The sequence below is a fragment of the Protomyctophum parallelum genome (genome assembly GCF_964188405.1).
Source record: "Protomyctophum parallelum genome assembly, chromosome: 8".
NCBI classification, from domain to species: Eukaryota; Metazoa; Chordata; class Actinopteri; order Myctophiformes; family Myctophidae; genus Protomyctophum; species Protomyctophum parallelum.
The window spans coordinates 30,228,940-30,252,707 of record NC_139703.1 but is presented as its reverse complement, the minus strand read 5'-3'; the positions used below and the strand labels follow the sequence as shown (position 1 = coordinate 30,252,707).

The 23,768-nt window shown below is 43.0% G+C and overlaps 1 protein-coding gene across 2 annotated transcripts; it reads left to right on the top strand.

Moving 5' to 3' along the window:
• Window positions 1-730: 730 nt before the first annotated feature.
• On the top strand, window positions 731-18,020 carry LOC310862850 (uncharacterized protein). 2 transcript variants are annotated; one of them, XM_083770955.1, is made up of 19 exons: window positions 731-929; window positions 3,040-3,219; window positions 4,203-4,323; window positions 5,179-5,381; window positions 5,793-5,888; window positions 6,687-6,846; window positions 7,143-7,214; window positions 7,303-7,418; window positions 8,590-8,682; window positions 9,393-9,512; window positions 13,501-13,599; window positions 13,920-14,011; window positions 14,123-14,234; window positions 14,712-14,824; window positions 14,932-15,073; window positions 15,197-15,333; window positions 15,508-15,625; window positions 16,144-16,193; window positions 16,334-18,020. In XM_083770955.1, the coding sequence occupies exons 1-19, from the start codon at window positions 915-917 to the stop codon at window positions 16,533-16,535; spliced, it is 2,241 nt and encodes a 746-aa protein (XP_083627081.1). In that variant the 5' UTR covers window positions 731-914; the 3' UTR covers window positions 16,536-18,020. The 2 variants fall into 2 exon arrangements, with proteins under 2 accessions (XP_083627081.1, XP_083627080.1); XM_083770954.1 differs by having other exon boundaries at window positions 5,757-5,888.
• Window positions 18,021-23,768: the final 5,748 nt, after the last annotated feature.

Below are 23,768 nucleotides of genomic sequence, written 5' to 3'. Positions count from 1 at the left end.
CAAAATAACTGTCCTCTGGTACCGCCCAAAGACCATATTCGTCTCACACGAAGGAAGTTACACATAGCAGCCTAGATATGCAACAACTTATGAAACAAAACATGTATAACAATATAACAATGTAAGAATTACATTTACAACTTTCACACATTTTCTGTCCACTAATGCCCACTACTACTGCTACTAAACGTCTGGGTCTCTGAGGCTGCTGCTGCTACTACTAGTAAAAATAATAGGCTCATAATATGGTGCAGTCCCTTAATTATAAATTTAAACAAGCAACTCAGATCTCAGATAACACTCAGATTTCTATCTTACAGTGTTATAACAGTATAGGCTAGATACCCACATTTATTTTAGGCATATCAAAGTAATACAACATAGGCTATAGCCACAAATAGGCTGGTCTGTAAGAGCATGGAGTTAACCTAACTAACTCCATGCTGGCCTCTTAAATGCTCACTCAGACCGTTATTTAAACCAACTACCCAAGTGTTTTGTCTTAGCAGTGCACAAAAATGATGCAACTGTTTGAAAAGTTCTTAAGAAAATCAGCTCAAATGAGATGTCTCACTGGTCAAAACGTTTTCCTTTTTTGGCCAGTGAAGTGAAGCAGCAGCACAGCAGTGTGTCTGACTGTGTCTTCATTCCATTCTCCAGAGCTGCTGCCCGCTGCCTACTCTACTCTTTGTCTTGTACCGTTAACATTAACAATCATGAAGGACAGACGTGAGCGCTGCTCCACTCAGCCTAGTCCGTGTGTTGTTCGACTCAGAGAGTCATTAATCTTGTTCTGATATGCGATGAGAATATTTTTCATTTTATAATGTGCTGTTGAAACACATCCAATGTCTTGCGTCGGGTCCGGGGATCGTTACTGAAAAAAAAGTGAAAAACATTTTTCGGGGTTCAAGATGGAGCAACAAGAGGTAAGCAACAGATTATTTAATTTCCCTCCATTTCCTAAAAGTTGTTTATACGTAGGCCTATACGGTCTATAGGCAGCTTATTCGCACTGGGAACTGCACCAACTACAAGTTGAATGTATGTTTCGTTGATAAGAGACGCAGCAGCTGCAACATTGAAGAAGCATGCACAGCTGTCTCAGTCCCAGATTAGTCCCAGTGGGCTGCAGAGTTGATGAGCAGTTGTTTGCTAGAGCAGCCAGCCAGACGGGAGAAAATGCAAAGCATTCGCTTCAACTTAAATTGCTTTAGTTTATGGGTTTTAAGACCAGCTACAGACAATGTTAAAAGCCAAAGTAAACTCCTATTTTCAGTGTCCGTCTCGGACGCGCAGTCGAGTTTAGGTCAGGATAGAAGAACGTGTGTTTACGTTATCCATACAGTAGGCTACACTGCGGTGCCAAAGCTCACCACACAGCTGTGGGGTTTGTCACGTTTCCCTAAACGCTTTGATGTTACGCGGCGCCGCTCGCTTTATAAATGCACTCGTGACCAAACACGCCAGTGACGCCACTCACTCACCCCCACACACGCGCGCACACACACACACGCGCGCAAGTTAAAACTCAGCGCGCTCCATCCGCGTCGATTATCCAACCTGGTCTATGTAAATTTGTCCAAATGAAATCACTAGCCGATATTAGAAATGTACCTGCTGTACAGTATTGGAAACCGATTCTAATGTAAAACTATACCTCTTCCCATATGAAAAGAAAACGGTATGACAGGTTATAATTAAATGCTCTAGCCTACTTTCGTTTGAACTGTAAGCCTACCCCTACAAACTGTGAATACAATTTCAATCAATCAACCAATCAATTGATTGATTGAAATATTTATTAACAGTTTGTAGAATTTACAGTACATTTTAAGCACAAACTCAATACAAAGACTGTCAACTGTGAGTGGACGACCCAATTAAGCATTACACTTGTTTACAACAGGGTCCACATTGTTCAATTCATCAAAACATTTAAAGACATACAGACATTTAGAGACATACAAATAGACATTTCTATGTAGCTAAAGTACAGAACAGGAATTCATCATATGGGAAGCAAAAAAGGGAAAAGATACAATATACAGTGAGGGAAAATGGGGGGGGGGGTGGGGGGGATTCAGATTTTACAGAGGCCAGTTTCGAATTGCAGCCATCCGTAGGTGCCCTTTGAGAGCGGTTTTGAAGGAGTCAAGGGATTCACATGTCTTAATGACTGTTGGTAGGGCGTTCCACATTTTGGTGGCATAGGAGCGAAAATAATTTAGTCCCTTGTTTGTGCCGAATCTGGGTTGTACATGGTTTGTTGCACTCCCTCTGGTGTTGTGGGTGTGGACTTCGTTTACATTAAGGAAGTATTTAGACAGGTACATGGGTATCTTGGTGGTGTATCGAATCTTGTGGACCAGACCCATTGCAAGATGCTGTACTCTGTCGTCGACCCTAAGCCATCCCAGCCTGTCAAAGTGGGCAGGGGTGAGGTGGGTTCGGGGGGTGAGGCCAAGTAGGAGCCTGACCAGTTTGTTTTGGGAGGTCTGGAGCCTTGTTTTAAGGGCCTTTGAGGTGCTGTGGTACCAAGAGGTGGATGCATAGTCAAAGAAACCTTGTACGAGGGCTCCTGTTAAGGTCTTCAAGGTGTTTTTGCTGACCAGTGAGGAGATCCTGTAAAGGAATCTTGTTCTTTGATTGACTTTTTTGATTACGTTGGTGGCCATTTTATCACCGGAAAGATTGGCCTCCAGGATGGAACCTAGGTAGGTAATTTCATCTTTTCGTGTGATAATATTGTCACCCACTCTAACCAAGAAGCCATCTGCCTTGCTGAGTTTACTATTTGATCCAATCAATCAATTAAAACGTCTCATTTCAGTATAAACAATTGGCTACTCTGCCTCCACCAATCAATACTATAATGCTGTGTCTCTCTGAGGAGTCGGACCCCAATGTAAACAAGCCATTGTACTTTTCTGGGTACATTTCAATCCTTTTAGCAGGCCTTGCATTGACCTGTGTTTTCCCCGAACTGTATACTTACTCTAATAACATTTTCAATCAATCAATGGCAATGCCTTGGAGGAGGAGGAGTTGGACCAGGTTGCCAGCTGGCTCCAGGAGAGAGGACTTGCTCCTAGTACCCCCTTGAAGGGTCAGTTGTGCTTCCTGTGGCATACCCTCCAACACAGAGAGAGACAGTTGGTCACTGTGAGTCGTGATCTGGATTCACAGCACTCGCAACACATTGTGGAGATGACTGAGGTAAGTGATCATTGATAGAATCTATATGTGTTTTAAAGTTGAAGGTTTGTAAATGCAGCCTAGCTGTTTCAAATCCTCCTCCTGTTTCCCCCTCTTATCTCATTGTCTTAATGATCACTTTAATATGCCTCTGTTCTTATTAGGCCTTTGTTTGTATTTGTTGACATTGTGCTGATGAAATGTTATGTAGGCCTATAGCACATTGGTACAACGAAATATATACAAATATGCTTTATAAATAAACGTGATTTGATTTGATTATAATGATTACTGGATGCCACAGTGGCAAAAATATAGACTCTCTATAGGCTATTTGCCATATTTTGATGACCCTGATTCCGCAGGAGTCTTTCACTATATATCACTTTGCTGAAAATAGCCGATCTGAAAGAGCTTGTATATCTGCTATTTTCACAGAATGTTTAGCCGTTATGAAATACGCAGAATGCGAATGCTAGGGTTCAAGTGGTTCTGGTGGGCTTGGCATAGAACCACTGTTCCACTGTTCTATGCCACAGTTCAAGTGGTTCTGGTGGGCTTGGCATAGAACCACTAGAATAGAACCACTGTTCTATGCCACAGTTCAAGTGGTTCTGGTGGGCTTGGCATGGCATAGAACCACTGGAATAGAACCACTGTTCTATGCCACAGTTCAAGTGGTTCTGGTGGGCTTGGCATGGCATAGAACCACTGGAATAGAACCACTGTTCTATGCCACAGTTCAAGTGGTTCTGGTGGGCTTGGCATGGCATAGAACCACTGTTCTATGCCACAGTTCAAGTGGTTCTGGTGGGCTTGGCATGGCATAGAACCACTGGAATAGAACCACTGTTCTATGCCACAGTTGTGATTCTCTCTGCAGTTCTTTAGTACATGAGTTAAGGAGTGAGGTGAGGGAGCGAGTAGCAAGCACAACAATGAGTGAATGTGTGTGTGTTACCAGTATGGCCTGAGTGAGTTGACAGGTTGCCTGTGTCTTTCAGGTGCGTAAGTCCCTGGAGCAAATCCGTACGTTCACAGCAGAAAAGGATGCTTTGGCACAGGAGATCCAGGATGAAAATGACCAGCTGAGGTTACAGCTACATCGCATCACGTTCCTGCAAGGTTGGTCAAAACATTAACTTTTGTCCTGATATAACTTTTATGACAATTTAGTGGTTTGCCTCAGTCCAGGCAAACCTTTATTTTTTCAACATTCTTATACCATCGGAACTCAAAATAAAGGTCTGCTTATTTACTGTTCATGTAAATAATGGGAATATTGTACAATAGTGGCTGCCTTAAGGTGACAACACAAATAACGTCTGTTTTGGCGTCTCTGATAAAATGTATACATTGTAGCAAAAACGTTAATTGTAAGTGTCTTAATTGTAAGAGCCCCGCTAAGAGTGTCCAGGTAGCTCAGTTGGTAAAACACTCAGGTCTAGCGCATTGTGAAACGGGGATAGACTCCCGAGTCCCGCACCCTGGCTGATACTGACAATAAGCCTCTCTTATCTGCGGTCAGCCCTTTGCTTCTCCTTATACACCCAAACACCCATCTCAAAATGGGCCCAAGATTGTGAGATATCTTCTTTGATAAGTTGATATTTTGTCCTGAAGGTGGTGTTACAATATGATAACTCATCCTGAAGGTGGTGTTACAATATGATAACTCATGGGGTCACCGTCACTCAAATAGTTGGGGTTCATCATCATGCATGCAATGCAATGAGTTATCTCTTATCTCTTATAAGTGGAAACACTGGCCTTGTGGCATTTGTTTTCTCCACGTAAAAAACCCCCACGCCATAGATATCCGCAGCTAGGATTTAACTGACAACTCTCTGATCCCTTCCCTGCTATTGCAAACTCTTAGTCTAGGCTACATTGCGGCATAGAGGATGAGTTACTTTATACTCGCTTTTGCCTTACGTAAATAACTCCTCACTCCTCTACTTGTCTACTCTACTTGCCCAGATGCCCAGATAAGTGAGGTGGCTGAGATGCTGTACCAGCAAGGTCTGGCAGAGATCATCCATTGCAGCCCCAGTGAACAGGTAGCTTACCTGCTTGTGGAGAGAGCCTCCCTGGAAAGTGACAGACCCAAGGGTCATGGAGTCAATTCACCAGTTAAGCAGCTGGAGGCCGAGGCCAAAGCTCTTAAAGAGCATCCAGGCCAGGTAAGTGGAACTCCCTGAGCACTGCCACTGCATCAGCCCCCTGTGCTACCAGAACATGGTTTTATTTGAGTTAGTTTTAGCACTATGATAATATTGTAAATTTGTTGAAAGTGCTGGTCATAGCTCTTCCGGTTGGATTCCAGCTACTTAAAGCCATTTCAGACATGTTGTTCTTTTGTTAAAATATGTACTTCCTGGCTCCTGCATTATGTAAAATCCAATAGCATGCCTGGCCAAGTGGTGAGGACTGAGCATGCTTCAATGCTTTTCCTTGTATGAGAGAATTGTCCATTTCTGTGTCTTGAAGAGACCACCTTCTCCATGTACTGCTGCAGCAACTCATGTGATAACTGCTCATTGCACCCATCTCAACAGGGAAACATACCACCACTGTCTAAACCTATCCCACAGTCTCCCCACATGGTGGCACCACAGCCTGGCCAGAGCCAATGGAAGAAACTCTTTGGACTGCACAAAGCTGCTCAGAGCAAAACCACCTTTATTCCAGTATGTCCATTGATTGGGTAACCTTACTGCATGCGAAACAAGAGGGGGGCAGCAAACTGAATGAAAGTGGCACTGAAACAAAAGTTTTCACTGAGAGCGTAAAGCCTTATTCATGCTGTGGACCTTTTTTGTGAGGGTATACATTATTTTTAACAGCCACATTTACTGGCATTCCTTTCTGTCTAGAACTCATGTGAAAGCATGAATGTGAGGTCCTCTTTGCATGTGTTCTATAACAGCATCTCCTCTGCTGTGTTTCTCTTTCTTTAACAATTATTAACAGCCCCGGTAAATGGAATTCTTAGCCTCCTGGGGCATTTATGAGTTGCCTTTTACAGCATCAGCAATCCGGGAACCCTTTTGTTTGTTTGTTTGTTCTTTCTTCTTAATCTGTCTTGAGAGATCACAGCATCAGTAACAAGGCAGTGTTCAAGTGTTCTCATGTGCTTACTGTACATGTACACTTGCATGCAGGGTTTTCTCAACCACTTGAAACCTATTCTTCATTATGGCAAATTGTAAAAATAGCCATTCCACATGTGAGCTTGTAGATTTTCTATTCTTTTTGTTATTGTTGATTTTATTTTCTCCAAAATTTGCCAAAAAGTACAGATGCCAGGGTCTGGTTAACATTTTCTTTAATCAAATGTGAATGTCAAACATACCAGACAGACTATATTTCCCAAATCCAACCCTTCTTGCATGGCAGCTCATGCAACAGTCAACATGCAATTCAACTCACAGTTATCCTTCAGGCCGACTGACTGTCTCATTTGGTGTGGTTGTTGCCGTCTTCAGGCAGAGGCCATGCAGCGGTCTGCGGTCAGTTTGGAGCAGGAGTGTGCCCGTCTGGAGAGGGATGTCGATGAGGGATCCCGTCGACTGGCCATGGCCCACAAAGAGATCCGCCGTCTGACAGATGAGCTAGAATCTGCCCATTTGACTCAGAGAGCTTACGGTGAGAGATTTAGCAAAAATGTGAAGTATAAAACCTTCCTTGACTTCATAAGAAGGGGCAGCAGACTACACACACACACACACACACACACACACACACACACACACACACACACACACACACACTTGTATATTCCATGTTTGACTACAGTATATAAAGTAGGTAACCAAAATAAAACCATTTCACTGTTAAACTTCCTCCAATATGGAAGCAAAGTATTACATTATGACACTGCTCAAAAACATCATAGGGCACAAGCTATCATCTCTAACTCTAACTCCGGCACACGTTTTCAGAGCCCGAGTTGCAGGGAGCTGAGCAGGAGGTAGAGAAGCTCAGACAAGAAGTGGAAAAACTGAAGAAACATGGTAAGGTTTTCCATTAAAACACACATGTAAGAAAGTTCAATGTAATCACACACACACACAAACTTGTATTTTATCCTTTATCCTGTAGACATGGTGGAACTACGAAAAGCCAAAGAGCTAAACGACCGCCTGGACCAGGAGATCAGAGCCCTGAGGACCAGGGTACGCGCCCTGGATGCAGAGAAAAGGTCCTGTCAAGAGACGGTAGGTGACCAGCAGGGGGAGCTGACACGGAAAGATAGCCTACTACTTTCTTGCAAGGCACCCAACACACACACACACACACACACACACACACACACACACACACACACACACACACACACACACACACACACACACACACACACACACACACACACACACACACACACACACACACACACACACACACACACACACACACACACACACACACACACACACACACACACACACACACACACACACACACACACACACACACACACACACACTCACTTAGGCCCAATCCCAATTGCCTCCCTCAAGCCCTGAGCCCTGGACCCTCATTGACTTTAATGACGTCAGCTGTAAGTGCTTGAGGGTGAGAGGCTGCAAGGGCTCCAAATTGTTGTGAAAGAAATGGGACAGCACTTTGAAGATGAGTCAGCCATTCATGACACTTTGCATCACTTTATACAAACTGTCCTCATTCACAGCCAGTGCCTACCTACATGCTTGGCCTATTTATACATGTCTATCATGTCTATTTTAGTATTTAAGATGATTGTTTTATTATTAGTTTAATAAATACACTTTCCTGTAAAAAAAGTAAGTCATCACCTCTCTATATATTTTTCATGTTTATATTCTCCGTCACTGCCAACCCCTTCTGCTAGTCGGGGGAGGGTATAAAAAAACCACACTGTCCAGTCTGTCCACCCACCTGAGTGTCACCAGGAGGGAGTAATGTATGTGGAGGAACTCAATATCCCTCACAGTTCCACTCCCTGCTTAACAGGCGCCCGGCCAACCTGTAGGAATCACCATCGCAGCTACAGAGATCGCCATGCCCAGCCTGCTTCTTCCCAGCCATGTGTGTTCATTGGAAAACCCGGAACCAGAGCAATAGAGTAAGACAGAGTTACGACAACTTCATGGGGCCAGTCCAATTGCGGTTCTTCTACATAGACTTCTATTGGTGAACAGGACGTTTACGGAATGCATTGGAGTCTATGGGCTCGTGACCGGGCTGTTTTCTGCCCCCATCAATGTCGCAACTCTGTCTATCTAATCCGGAGGCACTGTAGAAGAATTGAACCTCAGTCTCCATGGTTGTGGACAGGTGTAGGTGTATGTTTATGTAATTTTGTACGCTCAATGTTGAGATCACGTTTCTATGCGTTTGTCCCAGGTGGTATGCCTGCAGAAGGAGCAACAGGCTGGTCAGCAGCAGCTCCTCCCCGTACAGACTCAGGATGAATCTCAGGCAAATATACTAGCTAAAGTAAGTTTCACTGCATTTAACCCTCTGTCACCATATTACTCAATTTACTTACCAGTATCAAATATTCCAAGGTTGTACTGGGAACATTAGTATTATTTGATTGCATAGATGATAGGCTATTGCTTGATAAATTAATAATCTTTAAAAGTCATATTAGTCTTCTTCAAAATGGCGTACACATTGTTATAAGCTTAATTTTCGTAGGGGTGATAGACAGTTGAGATCAAAATGTCAGATATCATGCCTGTTAATTAAGACATTGGTGATTTTACATAAGGCATAGAAGGGCCTTTAAACACACAGAGAGTACCATTACACTAGTCTAAGCTGCTGGAACCAATTTGCATGAATCTTGCTTCTTGATATATTTGAGATGATAATAGGCTGACATTGTTGATGTCAATTAATTAATCTTGATCTGAATCCATAACTACACCAAAACGTATGGCTTTGCCATTAACCATGATGGCATAATTATGGTAAGGAGCTGTTTTTAGTTTTCTACTATTTGGCCTATTCTGAGCATGTAAAGGTAGAATAAAGGTCAAAGTATTGAACTTTGGGGATGTGATGTTTTGCTTGGGTGTGTTGTTGCCAATAGGGACAATTCTTCCATTATATAACTAAATCACTTTGCATATTGTATTTTAAACATTCAGTGACGACCTACATTTTTGAATTTATTGTATTCATGACATATTGTGTCTCAGGTGGTAGCACTTCAGAAGGAAGTGAGCCAAATGGAAGCTGCGCTGCAGGAGCAGCGATTACAAGCTAACCAGCAGCTAACTGTACAGGCCCAGGCAGACCAGGCAAATGAACTTGTTAAAGTAGGTTTTTACTGTACAGTTTCATGTCTGCAATCCGTGTAGAATAATTTGTCATGATTTGTCTGTTGTATACTTGTATTTTGTAGTGATGTCTTAGTGTTTCCTGTTTTCCCTTGTTGTTGTTTCCTGTGTTGTCTCACCTCCCTGGGTTATCTAGTTTTCTCCACCTGTGTCCAGTTAGTCTCCCAGCCTATCCCAGCGTTGATTGTTAGTTCTGTTCACCTGTGTGTTGTTTTCCCTGTGTCTACTTAATAATAATAAACTTTATTTATATAGCACCTTTCATACATAAATGTAGCTCAAAGTGATTTACAGAGCAGAAAAGATAATAAAAGCAAAACAAAACAGCATTAAAACAGGCAAGCAGTTAAAACAATAGGACAATGGTACAAAGATAAGAACAGATAAAATAAGGCAACGACATTAAAAACAAGCAGAATAAAAAAAATAAAAAAATAAAGATCACTTAAAAGCAATGTTGTAGAGGTGGGTCTTAAGCTGAGCTTTAAAAATGTCTACAGAGGCTGCCTGACGAAGGTACAGTGGGAGCTTGTTCCATGCCGACGGCCCGTAGAAGCAAAAAGCTGCTTCCCCGTATTTTTTAGTTGCCATTTTTTTAGGCAAAGCGAGCAGGCCAGCAGTGGGGCCGGTTTGGGACATATTTAGGCAGGCAGTCAAGTAGGTAGGGAGGTGCGAGACCATTGAGAGCTTTATAGACAAGTAAAATAATTTTAAAATCAATCCTAAAAACAACAGGAAGCCAGTGCAGTGATGCCAAAACTGGAGTAATATGTTCTCTCATCTTAGTTCTAGTTACAACTCTAGCTGCTGCATTTTGGACAAGTTGTAGTCCGTCAGTTGTTTTCTTAGGCAGTCCTGACAAGAGCGCATTGCAGTAGTCAAGCCGAGAAAAAACAAAGGCGTGGATTAGCGTTTTTGCATCGTCCAAGGACAAATAGGCTCTGATTCGTGCAATATTTCTAAGGTGAAAAAAGGCAATCTTGGTAACATGATTAATGTGTGAATTAAAATTCAATTCAGAATCAATAATAACCCCCAGGTTCTTTACTGTACTGTTACTTTCTACAGTCAGGTTGCCAAGTCTGCTTATTATTGATTATTTCTGCTCGCTAGAACCGATTATGAGAACTTATCTTATCCTCATTTAGCTTGAGAAAGTTCTCACTCATCCAACATTTGATGCTAGACAGACAGGTCAACAGCGGGTCTAAAGCACATGGATCATCTGGGGCCACAGAAAGATATAGTTGGGTATCATCAGCATAGAAATGAAAATTGACTCCGTGATTGGTAATGAGTTCGCCCAATGGCAGAAGAGAACAGCAGAGGACCAAGAATCGAGCCCTGTGGAACACCGGAACTGATGTCGTGTTTGTCTGAGTCAAACTCGGCTAGATTGACAAAGTAACTTCTGTTTAGGTAGGTAGGAGGAGAACCAGGACAGGGCCGTACCAGACAGGCCTATCCAGTGCTCCAGACGCTGTATTAAAATTGAATGATCAATCGTGTCAAATGCAGCCGTTAAATCTAGAAGTAATACCTTATACCCTCAGTTCCTTGTGTTCCCTGCTTGAATATAGTTTATGTTATGGTGTGTCCAGCCCATGTATGTCCTGTGTTGGTATTGGTAAATAAATCGTCATTTAAACTTCATCTGCCTGCCTTCCTGTGTGGTTCTGCATTTCGGTCCAACACCTGTCTCATACCGTGACAGTATATTCAAGCCAACATGGACCCAGCAGAACTCCAGGGGATTGATGAGGATCTGCAAGTCATTGACAGCTACGTTAATGCCGTTAATGCAACGGATTGTGTTAAGCAGCAAGAGATGGCTCTCAGGTTGGCCTTGAAAGAGACTTTTCTGTTTATGAAAAAGAATCCACAGTTTGCACAACTGGTGGATGGAACAGCCAGGCAATTAAGAACTCTGTTAGCATCTATGCTATCCAAGCATGAACCTGTCACTCCAGCTTGCCCTGCTTCCCAGCCTGCTCTCCTGTCAGCTAGCACCCAGCCTACTAGCCTCCAGTTGGCTTGTGACCAGCCTGCTCCTGCTGTAAGACTTGGATTCATAAGTATGGAACCTGCCTGTCCTGACCCGGTGCTTTCTGAACCTGCCTGTCTTGGGTCTGCCAGGAGAAGGTGGGGTCGGGGTCACCATCGGCCCAGCCAGTGCAACTGGCTGCCCAGAGTCCAGGAGCCCAGCGACGCCGAGTTGCGGCCACCGCCGCCCAGCGACGCCAAGTCGCGGCCACCGCCGCCCAGCGACGCTGAGCCGTGGCCACCGCCACCCCAGATGGCACACAGCGACACACTGCCAGAGCTCAGCGCCACTGAGGCCCCGCCGCTGCAGCTCGCCTCCACCGAGGCCCCGCCGCTGCAGCTCGCCTCCACCGAGGCCCCGCCGCTGCAGCTCGCCTCCACCGAGGCCCCGCCGCTGCAGCTCGCCTCCACCGAGGCCCCGCCGCTGCAGCTCGCCTCCACCGAGGCCCCACCGCTGCAGCTCGCCTCCACCGAGGCCCTGCCAAGAGCCAGTCCTGTGTTTTGTTACTACTTGTTTTGAGCTTGTAGATCTGTCTTTTTAGTGTTTTGTCCTGGCAGTCCTATGTTAGTTTTGTGCCCCCGTGTCCCTCCTTCCGACTCCCCTCCACCCACCCTACTCAGTATGCAGGGATTTATTTTTGGAATGTCTGGGATCCATTCCTTGGGGGGAGTTACTGTCATGATTTGTCTGTTGTATACTATTTTGTAGTGATGTCTTAGTGTTTCCTGTTTTCCATTGTTATTGTTTCCTGTGTTGTCTCACCTCCCTGGGTTATCTAGTTTTCTCCACCTGTGTCCAGTTAGTCTCCCAGCCTATCCCAGTGTTGATTGTTAGTTCTGTTCACCTGTGTGTGGTTTTCCCTGTGTCTACTTATACCCTCAGTTCCTTGTGTTCCCTGCTTGAATATAGTTTGTTATGGTGTGTCCAGCCCATGTATGTCCTGTGTTGGTATTGGTAAATAAATCGTCATTTAAACTTCATCTGCCTGCCTTCCTGTGTGGTTCTGCATTTCGGTCCAACACCTGTCTCATACCGTGACATAATTACCCATTAAAAAAGATTAAGTGTATTATTAAACATTTAACTTACTAGAGAGGTGCCCTTTGGAGCCTCTACAGCGTTGGGAACTGGCCTACTTGGAACGATGCAAGTTGGAAATGAATGCCCCGCCCAGATATTATGTCTGTGTCCCTTTTATGCCCATATATGGAGTTCTTTGTCAGGATGCCCAAATATGGAGTATATATGCAGACGTCTGAATGATGTCAGAACAGGCCAAATCCATAATCGGACCCTGGGCAGGGACTCGACTCGACACCAGCCACTGCACCCCCTGTGGTGGTGTGGAACGCGTGTGTCGAATTTGAAGTCGGTGGGTCGAATGGTTCTCCAGTTATGTGGATTACACACAGACATTAGACACTATTACACACTATTATTAGTATATATTCCTTTTTTTCTGTACTTGATTGAGTTTTTGAGGGGCGCCAGCACTCTATACACAGGTTTAATGTTTGTCTTTAGTTTGTTTTGTAAAGTGTAAACGCCATTGACAATGAAGGGAAAATTTATGTCATATTGTCTCTTTATTGTTAATGACGTTTAATGTTTGTTTTACATCACCTAATCAACATGAGTTAGACTTTAATATATTAGCGCCCCTCACTTCACACGGGTGTGATTTGTGTTAATGTATTTTTTGAAAAGTCTCCTGTGGACAGGTGGTGAAAACTAGCACCCTAAACATACATAAACAGACATACAGAGACTTGGTGCATTTATAGATAGATGTGTGTGATAGATGTGATCTGAAATGTTTATGATATGATACGATAGTACTTTATTGTCAGTTCGCACTGTAATTTGTCTTGCGGCCCAGCAGCCTTGTATGAAACCTTTGTTTACTTGGTATTGTGTTTCTAGCTCCAGGCAGCTGAGTTGACCCAGAGCAAACAGGCATTCAGAGATTTACAGGGAAAGTTCAACCTTCAGGCTCAATGTCTAGTGTCCATGGAGACAGAAGTGAGTGACAATCAATGAATTAGCAATAACAAATCAATGCTACTAATTAAATGTTATTTTTCCGCACATGGGTTTGAGACAACACACCATGCAAGGGTAAAACGAAAAGACAATGGTTCATATCTGTGTGTGTGGGGTTTGTGTCCATTTATGCCCTGTGTATGGAGATTTACAAGCTCAACACTTTGCAGCGTGACATGTGAGCCTGTAGAGCTACAATTTTCTCAGAATGTTCGCCTATTATGAACTGCCCAGAAAAAGGATGTTACGGTTCATGTGGTTCAAATATTAAAGTAAAAACCATGTTTTTCTCCTCTCAGGTTCAGAGGTTGCAGGAGCAGCTCCAGAACTCACATGGCGACATGCATCATCTCACTGCATGGACCAATGAAAATGTCTCCCATGAGCAAACGTAGGCTATTATTCTATCACCATAATGTTTCAGGCCTTTAAAACATTTAAATGCCACATGTAAGGCTTGCACAATATATATTCTGTATGTACTGTACTGTGTGTTTGTCAGAAGCCTGTGGACACAGAGAGAGACAGATTTGCAGCAGGAGGTGAACTTCTTCAGTAAGTTGGAGGCCTCCGCCGTGACACAGGCCAAAGACCCACAGACACTACATGACAAAGTAAGCACATGGTCTGGCAGGGAAGGCATCCCACATTTAGGAAAGCTGATCTCACGCCACACCATAGGTCTGAATTAATTTACTTTTCAACTACAAAAGGGAGTCTCTAAGAGACAATAGACCAGCTCAATGGCCTTGTGGTTAGAGTGTCCACCCTGAGAATGGGAAGTTGAGGCTGCAAATCCCTGGGCAGAAATAAAAATGGTACCCAATGCCCGTCTACATGGTACTCGTGCCTACTTGGACATCAAGCTGCCTTGTGCTAAGGAAACCGGAAGTAGGTTCCTGACCTATAGGTCACAGGGCTCGGGATTCGGGAACCATTAGTTCCCAAGGCTTACTTAAGTGACAATAGACAATATTCAGTTAACAGATACCACAACTGTAGAAGCTTGTGCACATGCCACTCCTGTGACATACATATCGCGTAGAGAGAAACTATATGCCTTACTTACAATGTCTAATTTTGGGCAACAGGTGTGCACCGACAATCAAGAAGCAGAAACGTGCCTGCTGGCCACTCAGGATGAGTGTGAGAGTCTTAAAGAAGAGATATGTGAAGCCCTGCGATGTCTAGACTCAGAGAGAACGTAAAGTACCAATACTATACGATATTATTATCTAATGCTATATTATTTTCATTCTCCATCATTCAGAAAGAGAGAAAGTGTAGATTTTGATGCTCTGTTTCTAACAGCAAGTACCATGAGATGAATGAAAAGCTAAAGGCCAAACTCCATCGAGCCAAACAGAAGCTTGAGGATGAAACCCAATGCCGTGACGACAGGATTAAGGACTTGGAGAGGAACGTGTCTTTGTATGTCTATTCCTTAGCAAAGGTGAATCTAGACTTCTTTATCCTGTTATAGTCATGCACTGCATTGTGTTGAACAATTATTAATAATCAAAAAACACCCGATAGAGAACTCTAATTATGATCTCCGTCAATTCCATCTATCCAGGAGAAAGAGATGATTGCAAACATCACAGCGGCGAGTGACAAGCTGTTGTTTGACAAGAGGGACTTACTGAAAAGGCTTAGTGAGGAGGAGGACATCAAGAAAGAGAGCGTTTCAGCAGCTTCTCTGTCTAAACGCAGGTACTGGTCCTATGCTTCCTCTCCACTCTGTCCTTACCCGCCTATAAATGTGAAACACAAAGGCATTTATTAGTGCTCAATCATGATTTTCTACATTTTCTGCACATTTGACCGGTCTGTGTTCATATGACCGTCTACATTGACAAGAGTGATGTTTCACATTTTCATCTCTAGGGTGGATTTCCTGGAGAAGGAAAACAAGATGTTGGAGAATAAAACGCTTCAGCTGTCTAATCGGCTTGCATCGCTGGAACGCAGTCTGCGAAATATCCAACTGCTGCACACTGCAGAGGTATTGAAACAGTGTATGCCTATGGGGTAGAATCGGTTCATTTGTAGTTGGGCAGACTTTATTTCAGACTTTATTCGCTTTTTGTGGATTAGTCTCCCTTACATTGTTTTCTGGTGCATACATCTGTTGACCGACATTAAAAAAAAACTGATAAAAAGGTGACCTTTTGGCATTATGACCGACAGATTCATATTTTTTTGTCTCTGCCTATCCTAACTCATAGATGATTTAAACGGGAAAGCATTCTGTCAGTCAGAAAGAGGAGGTGTAGTGGTAGCATTTGTCCTGTCAGGAACCCCTTGGTGTTTTAAACATTATGTTATAATTTAGCTATTGAAAAATAGCAGATCTACAAGCTCGTAGCTTGTAGGTCTGCTATTTTTGAAAAATCGTGAAAATATTTATTTCAGAAAACTGGAGGTCAGGCCTAAATGGGTTAACAATACTAAAGGAATGATTTCTGATAGATGCGGTGAGAGATCGTATGGTATGATCTTTTAAATCCTCTTTGTCTGCAGGAAGCATCAAAGAGTGTTTTCCTCACATCTAGCCCTCTGCAAAGTTCCAGGTAGGTTTGAATTCTCTGGCGTCCACATTTTGTTTTAAAATACAAATGACTATACTTTTTTGTCGTCAGGGCTGGTAGTATGTGGCAAAACAGCTAACATCAAATCCATGTACCGGTAATGTTTTTGATCCGGTCTCTAGCGGGAAGATGCCAGGGTACTCCGACATGAGAGGATTATTGGACATCATTCAGAGCAGCAAGATCAAGCAGGCAGAGGCCACCTCCTCTCCTCTGTCCTGGTCTGCAGAGATGGGCTATCTGAACCTGACTTCCCCACAGGGACACTCGGACCACCTGGCTCCCTCAGACTCGCTCAGCAGCACAGACAGTAACGAGGTGTAAACTTTATTGAACACTTTTTATATTAAAGACCTATAATTTATATTTGACATTTTAAGAAATAATTCTATCGCCGGAGACTCCTCAGCCATGGCGAGTTTCCTGAAAGAGCTCATGCAGTTTTGTTTGGGATAAACAATGAAAATGGTCTGAGGTCAGACTTAAGCCGACAATCACGGATGTACGATCCCAAGGCGGCACGTGGGATCTCCAGAAACCTTGGAGGTTCGGGTCTGCGTACACTACATACTGCACCTTTATCCGAAGCATTTCACATTGTGTGTTCCATCACCCATTCACAACAGTGGAGGCAACCATGTAAGGCACCAAACATTGGGAGCAGTCTGGGGTTCAGTGTCTTGCTCTAGGAGACTTCGATCTAAACAAACCCTGGAGGAGCTGGGGACTAAACTGAGACAGCCATTGTACCTCCAGAGCCAGTAACGCTGTTTCCACAGTATGCAGTGTACGAGAAGGAAGGCCCATGGTACTGTACACAAACTATCAGGAATGATGGCCACAAGAGCAAACCTCAAGTTCCCAACACAAAAAAGGTTGCATGAATGGTAGGGATAGAATTTTTAGCAACTGCCTAATTGGCCCGGCAATCACTAGGTACATCTGTGTTCCCCGTTCTGTCTGTTCCCTCACACATATTGTATGATAGAAGGGAAACTGTGCAACCTTAATATCTCAATAACTATTTGTATTTTGTTATTATCTAAAAGGACATATTAAACATTGACATTTCATTTTATTTATTTCATTTTTCTCAACATTATTTTCTTCATAAACAAATAAATCACACTTGTGTGAAGTGAGGGGCGCTCTTATCATCGTACATCATCATCATACATCATCACATTCCGGCCAATCGCAATTGGCATCTTCAAATTTCTGCCCTTTGCTCAGCCAATCAAATCATCGCTGGGGCGATCAGACAATCAAATCATCGATAAAATTCACATGCACACAAAGCTGGGGATAGGAGGGGCTAGTGGCCCTCAAAAACATACAACATTATATTCTGTGTGAAAAAACAAATCACGCTTGTGTGAAGCATGCACAAAGTTCATAGACTTGGCTGCCACATGACGTCTGTGGGAGGCATGAATAGAGGGTATGCATGTGACATCACCATACAGAGGAAGTTATGCAGAAACGCCTACAGAGTGGCAAAAAACTACTTTCTGGCCTTGACATACATCCTATCTGATTGCATTAAACGACGTTAAATTCACTTTGCCACTAGATTTTCCAGTCACTTTATGCATGCAGCCATGCACATACCACATACCCTCTATAAGTCAATAGACTTGGCTGCCACATGACATCACGGGGAAAGCCAGACGTTGACATGACCCTCAACATCTGTGAGTGACCAGCAAAGTCTTATGATACTTGACCTTGTAGGTCATTATAAAATACTTTACAATGTATTATTATTATTATTGTTGTAAAACATTTCGAGTATTTATAAGTGCTAAAACTATAATTATACAGTGTTATAAGCAATTACAATGTATTATAAGTATGTTTTAAAGTATTTTAGACATGGGCTACACGCTCACAAGACTTGGGCGTCTTGTTGTTTACTCACTTGTTGTCGATGCTGATTGACGATGACTGCAACTAAGGTTGATCTATGGCAGGAGTTTGTGTTGTAACTTGTGTGTGAGTGTAAAGGTTTCAAAATAAAAACGGGGAAAACAAAACAAGAACAGGCTCCGTCCAGACTAAATACTAAATAAAGGTCTAAAAAAACAGACGAGCGCAGGGTTCAAATAAACAAATAATAAAGTATTTCTTTCTTTCAATTCAAACTGCGCTGTACTGTGCGATGCGTGCTCTCTACTACTGGCGTCTTTCCACTCACAGCTGTGGGCCTGTGGCTTAATTAAAGGGAACCATGGTGCCATTTTCCAAGGCAACCAGTGGGGGCGCCATTTAGTCACACATATGCGAAAGTAAGATGCTCCTACAATATCTTTATAAATATAATTAGTGATTAGTGTGGACGGCCCAGTAGACAAAATTGTTATGCAGCGATAAGCAGCGGGGAACACATTTTTTTTCATTACTTCATCTTGAAGGCATACAAATACTATTAAGGGAATGGCCTAAGAAAGCTATTTGCATAGATTTACCTGAGAATAAAAAAGACCAGCAGTGCTGCTCCTGTTCGAGACATGCTCCCATTGTATCATAAAAACCTCTGGATGGATCTGGATGGATGGATGGATCTGGATGGATGCAGTCTTGTAGTGCTACTTTTAGAAGTGGGGGGACGTCCCAAAGACACGTGCACGCGCACACATGCACGCACATTTGCGTGCACGTGCGCTGCGCGCAACGCACTATTAAAACATGCAGACGTGTATAGCCTATTTAGAAACAGGGTTTACAATGCTTGATTGTATCCATAAAAGTAAAAAAACATATTTTAGGCATTTTCTTAGTGGAAGGATGGCGCTCCCCCGCATACCCCCCACTACACCCCTGGATGGATGGATGGATTGGTCGGATGGATGGATGGAGGAAGGGGAATAAAATGAAGAGGGGAGCAGATGACAGGTGACAATGAATGAGACCATCCATCATGAGCCTCGCCTGTCTCTCATCCTATTCATCTGTCTCTGCCAGACTGCCACCCACGAAATGAAAGTTTAATAAGCTAATCCTTACATTATAAACTAGCCCTAACCAAAAACAAATTAACAAAATAATGCAAAATATAAAAGGTTTTCATAAGCTGTTTCTCAGCTGATTCAATTATATAACATGTCTGGCATAACGCTATAGAATATATAACATTCTAATATATGTTGAAAGGTACCGGAGATTGAATTACAAAACAGAATGAATACCAAACATACCAAACTATGTAAAGTTGTTTGCTTCCTTAGACCACAAGGCTAGCTGGGCCGGTTGTAGCCTGGCCCACTAGGGTGGGCAGGATGAATATATGGGCCTAATGGGGGGGCATCCCTGCACGCGCCGCTTAGCGTAATAACCCCCAGAAAACTATGCCATCATCATATCAGATTATCTTCTCCTTTAACCCAATTTCCACCAGCACCCTGTCGGTTAACAGCACTGATGGCAAACAGAGCTCAGATGCAGTTGACTTGACTCTGTTTATGCCGATACTGTGACTGTGTTATATTTTTTTTTTTTAAGATATTTTTTTGCGGCTTACGCCTTTATTGATTTTTTAAGGGATAGAAAGTAGGCTGACAGGAAACGGGAGAGAGATGGGGGGATGACATGCGGTAAAGGCCGTGTCGGGTCCGGGAGTCGAACCCGCGGCACACCGCGACTGGATCACCAGTCCGGTGCCCAGACCGTTACGCTACGGCCTGGGCCTGTGACTGTGTTATTGTCACTTGGTGAGTTTCTTATTTTCAGTTTACATACGGCTGTGGGCCGAGAGAGCCTGAGCCTTTGTATGGAACTTGGCAATAAAGCTACTGAGCTGTCCTTGTCTTGTCTCTAGTGTTCTAACGATTTGCACCTGCATTGTAATGACTTGAAGAGTCAATTCTCACCACCACCTCAGTAGAAATATTTACTGTACACATCAAACAAATCCACAAATACAAGATAAATACATTAGATAGACCTTAGTAGGTCTATCTAGAGATAAAATAAGCATATAGCAAAATAGCAAGTATTTAAGATCCAACAGTGAAACCTTAACATGCAAGTCACATAATAAAACTAGACAAAGTGCCAATCGGCACAGGTCTCCACCAGGGCAGGTCAGGTTGTGGCCTCATGGTGGCGCCAGTGTTGGGCAAGTTACTTTGAAAGCGTAGCTTGTAAAGCTACAAGTAGCTCGGCATGGCAGTAGCTTGATCAAGCTACATAGCTACCCCTGGAGAGATGTAGCTTGTAAAGCTACAGTTACATGGAAAAAGTAGCTCAAAGTAGCTCAGCTACTTTTTATTTTTCAGCGTTAAATTGAGAATGTACATGCGTGTATATGAAACAAAATATAATATCCTACAAAAAAGTCACATGCCACGATGCCAGCTGAAATATGCCTCTCAACTGAGTTTTATTTAAAAAAAAAAAAAAAAAAGACTTAGAGACTTACACAAATAAAAGGCATTTGATCGTCAATGTTAACACATCTTAACTGTAAAAATAATAATGGTCTCTTGATAGCCACACGCCCACACCTATACATAAATGATAAATCTTAACTTAACACAAGTTACCTAAACTGTAACTTAACTGTAAAAGAAAGTTGGGCCTATATTCTTTTATATGCCAGGGCAGAACCGCTTGTTGACGCGACACATGAGCAGTCTCTCAAAGTTCTTATCGGATAAGCGGTTGCGTTTGGGAGTGAAAATGTCCTTGCCAACACTGAAAAGCCGCTCACATGCGGCACTGGATGGGACACCACTGTTGATGTCCTCCAGCAAACCAGCTAATACATCAAATGTATGTCTACCTATTAATCTACGGCAAGCAAGCGCTGCAGACTGGATCTGGAGTGTCTCTTGGTCTATCCAATGGACAGTGACCCCCAGATAGCTCCTGTTATTTGTTGACCATGCGTCTGTCGTGGTAGCTACATAATCTTGCTTGGAGAGAGTAGTGCATAGGTTTTTCTTCATATGCCCAGAGTCATCTTCCACCCTCCTCACCAGGGTCTTTCTTGACAGCAGCTGCCTTCCAGGTACCAGCTCATTAATGTAATCTTTAAAGTCTGGTCTCTCAACAATACTAAATGGATGCACTCCTTGCACAACAAATCTAACCGTTAGTTTGTTGAATTTCTCCTGTGACATTAGGGCAATCCCTGTTTGACTACTTGTGACAAATCTGTCCATTGAACGTGCTTGCTCCATTCCCGATCCTCCAGGCTGAGGCTCATCTGAAGATGGTCTTGCTTTTTTCCTTCCTGATTCCTGCAGGAGTCTCTCCATCTTATCAAATGTGGGTTTATGCACCCTCTAATGATATAAAGGAAAGACACACAAGTCACAATACGAGTTAACATAAGCATTTAAAATGAACATTTAATGGTTCATAGATAGAAAAAAATAAGGCTGGAGACCTATGCAATGCAAAATAATAGTTTTAATGCCTTCACATCTCCATTTGTACATCTTTTGTTTAGGCAAAGGAACATACAATTAGCTTAAAAACTTACAAACTACTTGGCAATGTGTTGTAAAACTCTTCCTCAGGCAGCAATGATACTTTTTGCCTACTTGGGAAGCCTAGGACTTATTTCTTTTTTTTGTATGGCCATAGATCATTTATATTATCAGCTTAACTTTAATTAACTATTATTTTAATCATTCATTCTGGCAAGGATGAGCATTGAAGCATTACATTAAATGAAATGTTCATGTTCACAGAATGTATTAAATAATGTGGCATTTACAATGTGGATAACTTGCAGGATATAGCATAGGTTAGAAAAACAGAAGCACTCACTTTTAGATGGGTTCTTAGATTGCCATTGGAATTCTTTGAAGTCGAAATTTTGTTTATTTTCGGCTTGCAGAGCTCACATGTAAAAACTAAAGTTTTTTCTGTGGAGGCACCCACGTCCAACTTCATGAATTTACTCATGTGTGGCCATGGTTGGGCTGGTTCTTCCGGGGTGGCACTGGCAGGATCGTCCATGATGTTACTAGTTCTTTACTTATAGTGTGTTGTGTGTCACACTGCTTTCTGTGCACTGCAGCATTGGAGTGAATCATGTGATACCAGGGCCAATCAGAGGCCAATTATTAGAGGCAGCTGTTGGCTTGTCAAGTGCTGCAGTGACATGCAGCCCTCAAAGCAATCAGAAAAAGGAACAGTCCTTGATTTTTCAAAGGGGGTTCTAGTACAATAATTAACACAGCAACCAATGGTCAAAATTAATATATTTATTTCATGTTATTGCCCAAAATTGTAGCTTGTAACTTGAGTAGCTAAGCTACACAAAATGACCCAAAAAGTAGCTGAGCTACTTGACGAGGTACACAAATATGAATGTAGCTAAAATACCACAAGCTACAGCAAAATGTAGCTCAGCTACGTAGCTCAGCTACATGTAGCTTTATACTCCCCAACACTGGGTGGCGCTATAACAGGCTGTTGAGGAAGATTTGGGCCGGAGGTTCGTGTTCGAGGGATGCAGGTACAATGTTTTTCCATGTGTGCATACATAAGTTGTATACAGATCGATGCAGTTATAGCTAAAAACAGGAATTGGCTGTTATAGCGCCACCGTGAGGCTGATTTTGAGGAAAAAATTGTGGCATGTCGTCCTCGGCCTAGTGAAAATGTGCGTGTATAATTTAACGGAAATTGCACAGTTTGTGATTTGTGGCCTTTTTTCGAAATGGACGAATCGTGTGAGCTTTGGAAGCCAATCTTAGCCAATCAGGATGTAAGATGGGAAATGGTGCCGCTCCGTGTTGATCACATGACTATGGAGATAGTGTATACCGATTTGCGTGAAATTTGGATAAAATCTGAAGGAGTAATAATAGAAAATGTGTTTTACATATGTCGGCCTCCTGGTGGCGCTATAAAGAGCAGATGTGAAAGATTCCAGGCAAAGGTTTTTCCTTGGCCTCTAGGGAGTTGGCATACAAAGTTATCCACAGATCCGTGCAGTTAGAGGTAAAAACACTTTTGGGCCAGTTATAGCGCCACCTTGAGTCTGAGTTGAAATTGTTCATGTGGCATTTCGTCCTGGGCCTAGTGGGAATGTGGGTGCACAATTTCAGGGAAATCACGCGATGTGTTCATGATTTGCAGCATTTTGTTTGAAACTGAGCACTCCTGTGAACTTTGGAAGCCAATCTTAACCAATCAGGATGGAGTGTGAGAAATCTGAAAGACCGGTTTCGTTGAATGGCTCTAGAGAGACTGTGTACCAATTTGCGTGATGTTTGGACAAAATCTGTAGGTGTACTGTGCAAAAACTTGTTTTGCACAAAGCAGCCTCCTGGTGGCGCTATAACAGGCCGTTCTGGAAAGTTTGGGGCAGAGGTTCATCGTTGGCATCCAGGGAGTGTGTGTGCAAAATTTGGCATGGACCGGGTTAACGGTGGCCGAGATTAGCTGCTCACGGACACACGGACGGACGGACGGACGGACGGACACACACACGGACGGACGGACACACGGACGGACGGAGTGCAAAACATACTCTCCCCACATGCCTTCGGCCTGGTGGAGACAACCAGAGCCTCACAGTCACTGAAACCCAGCAGT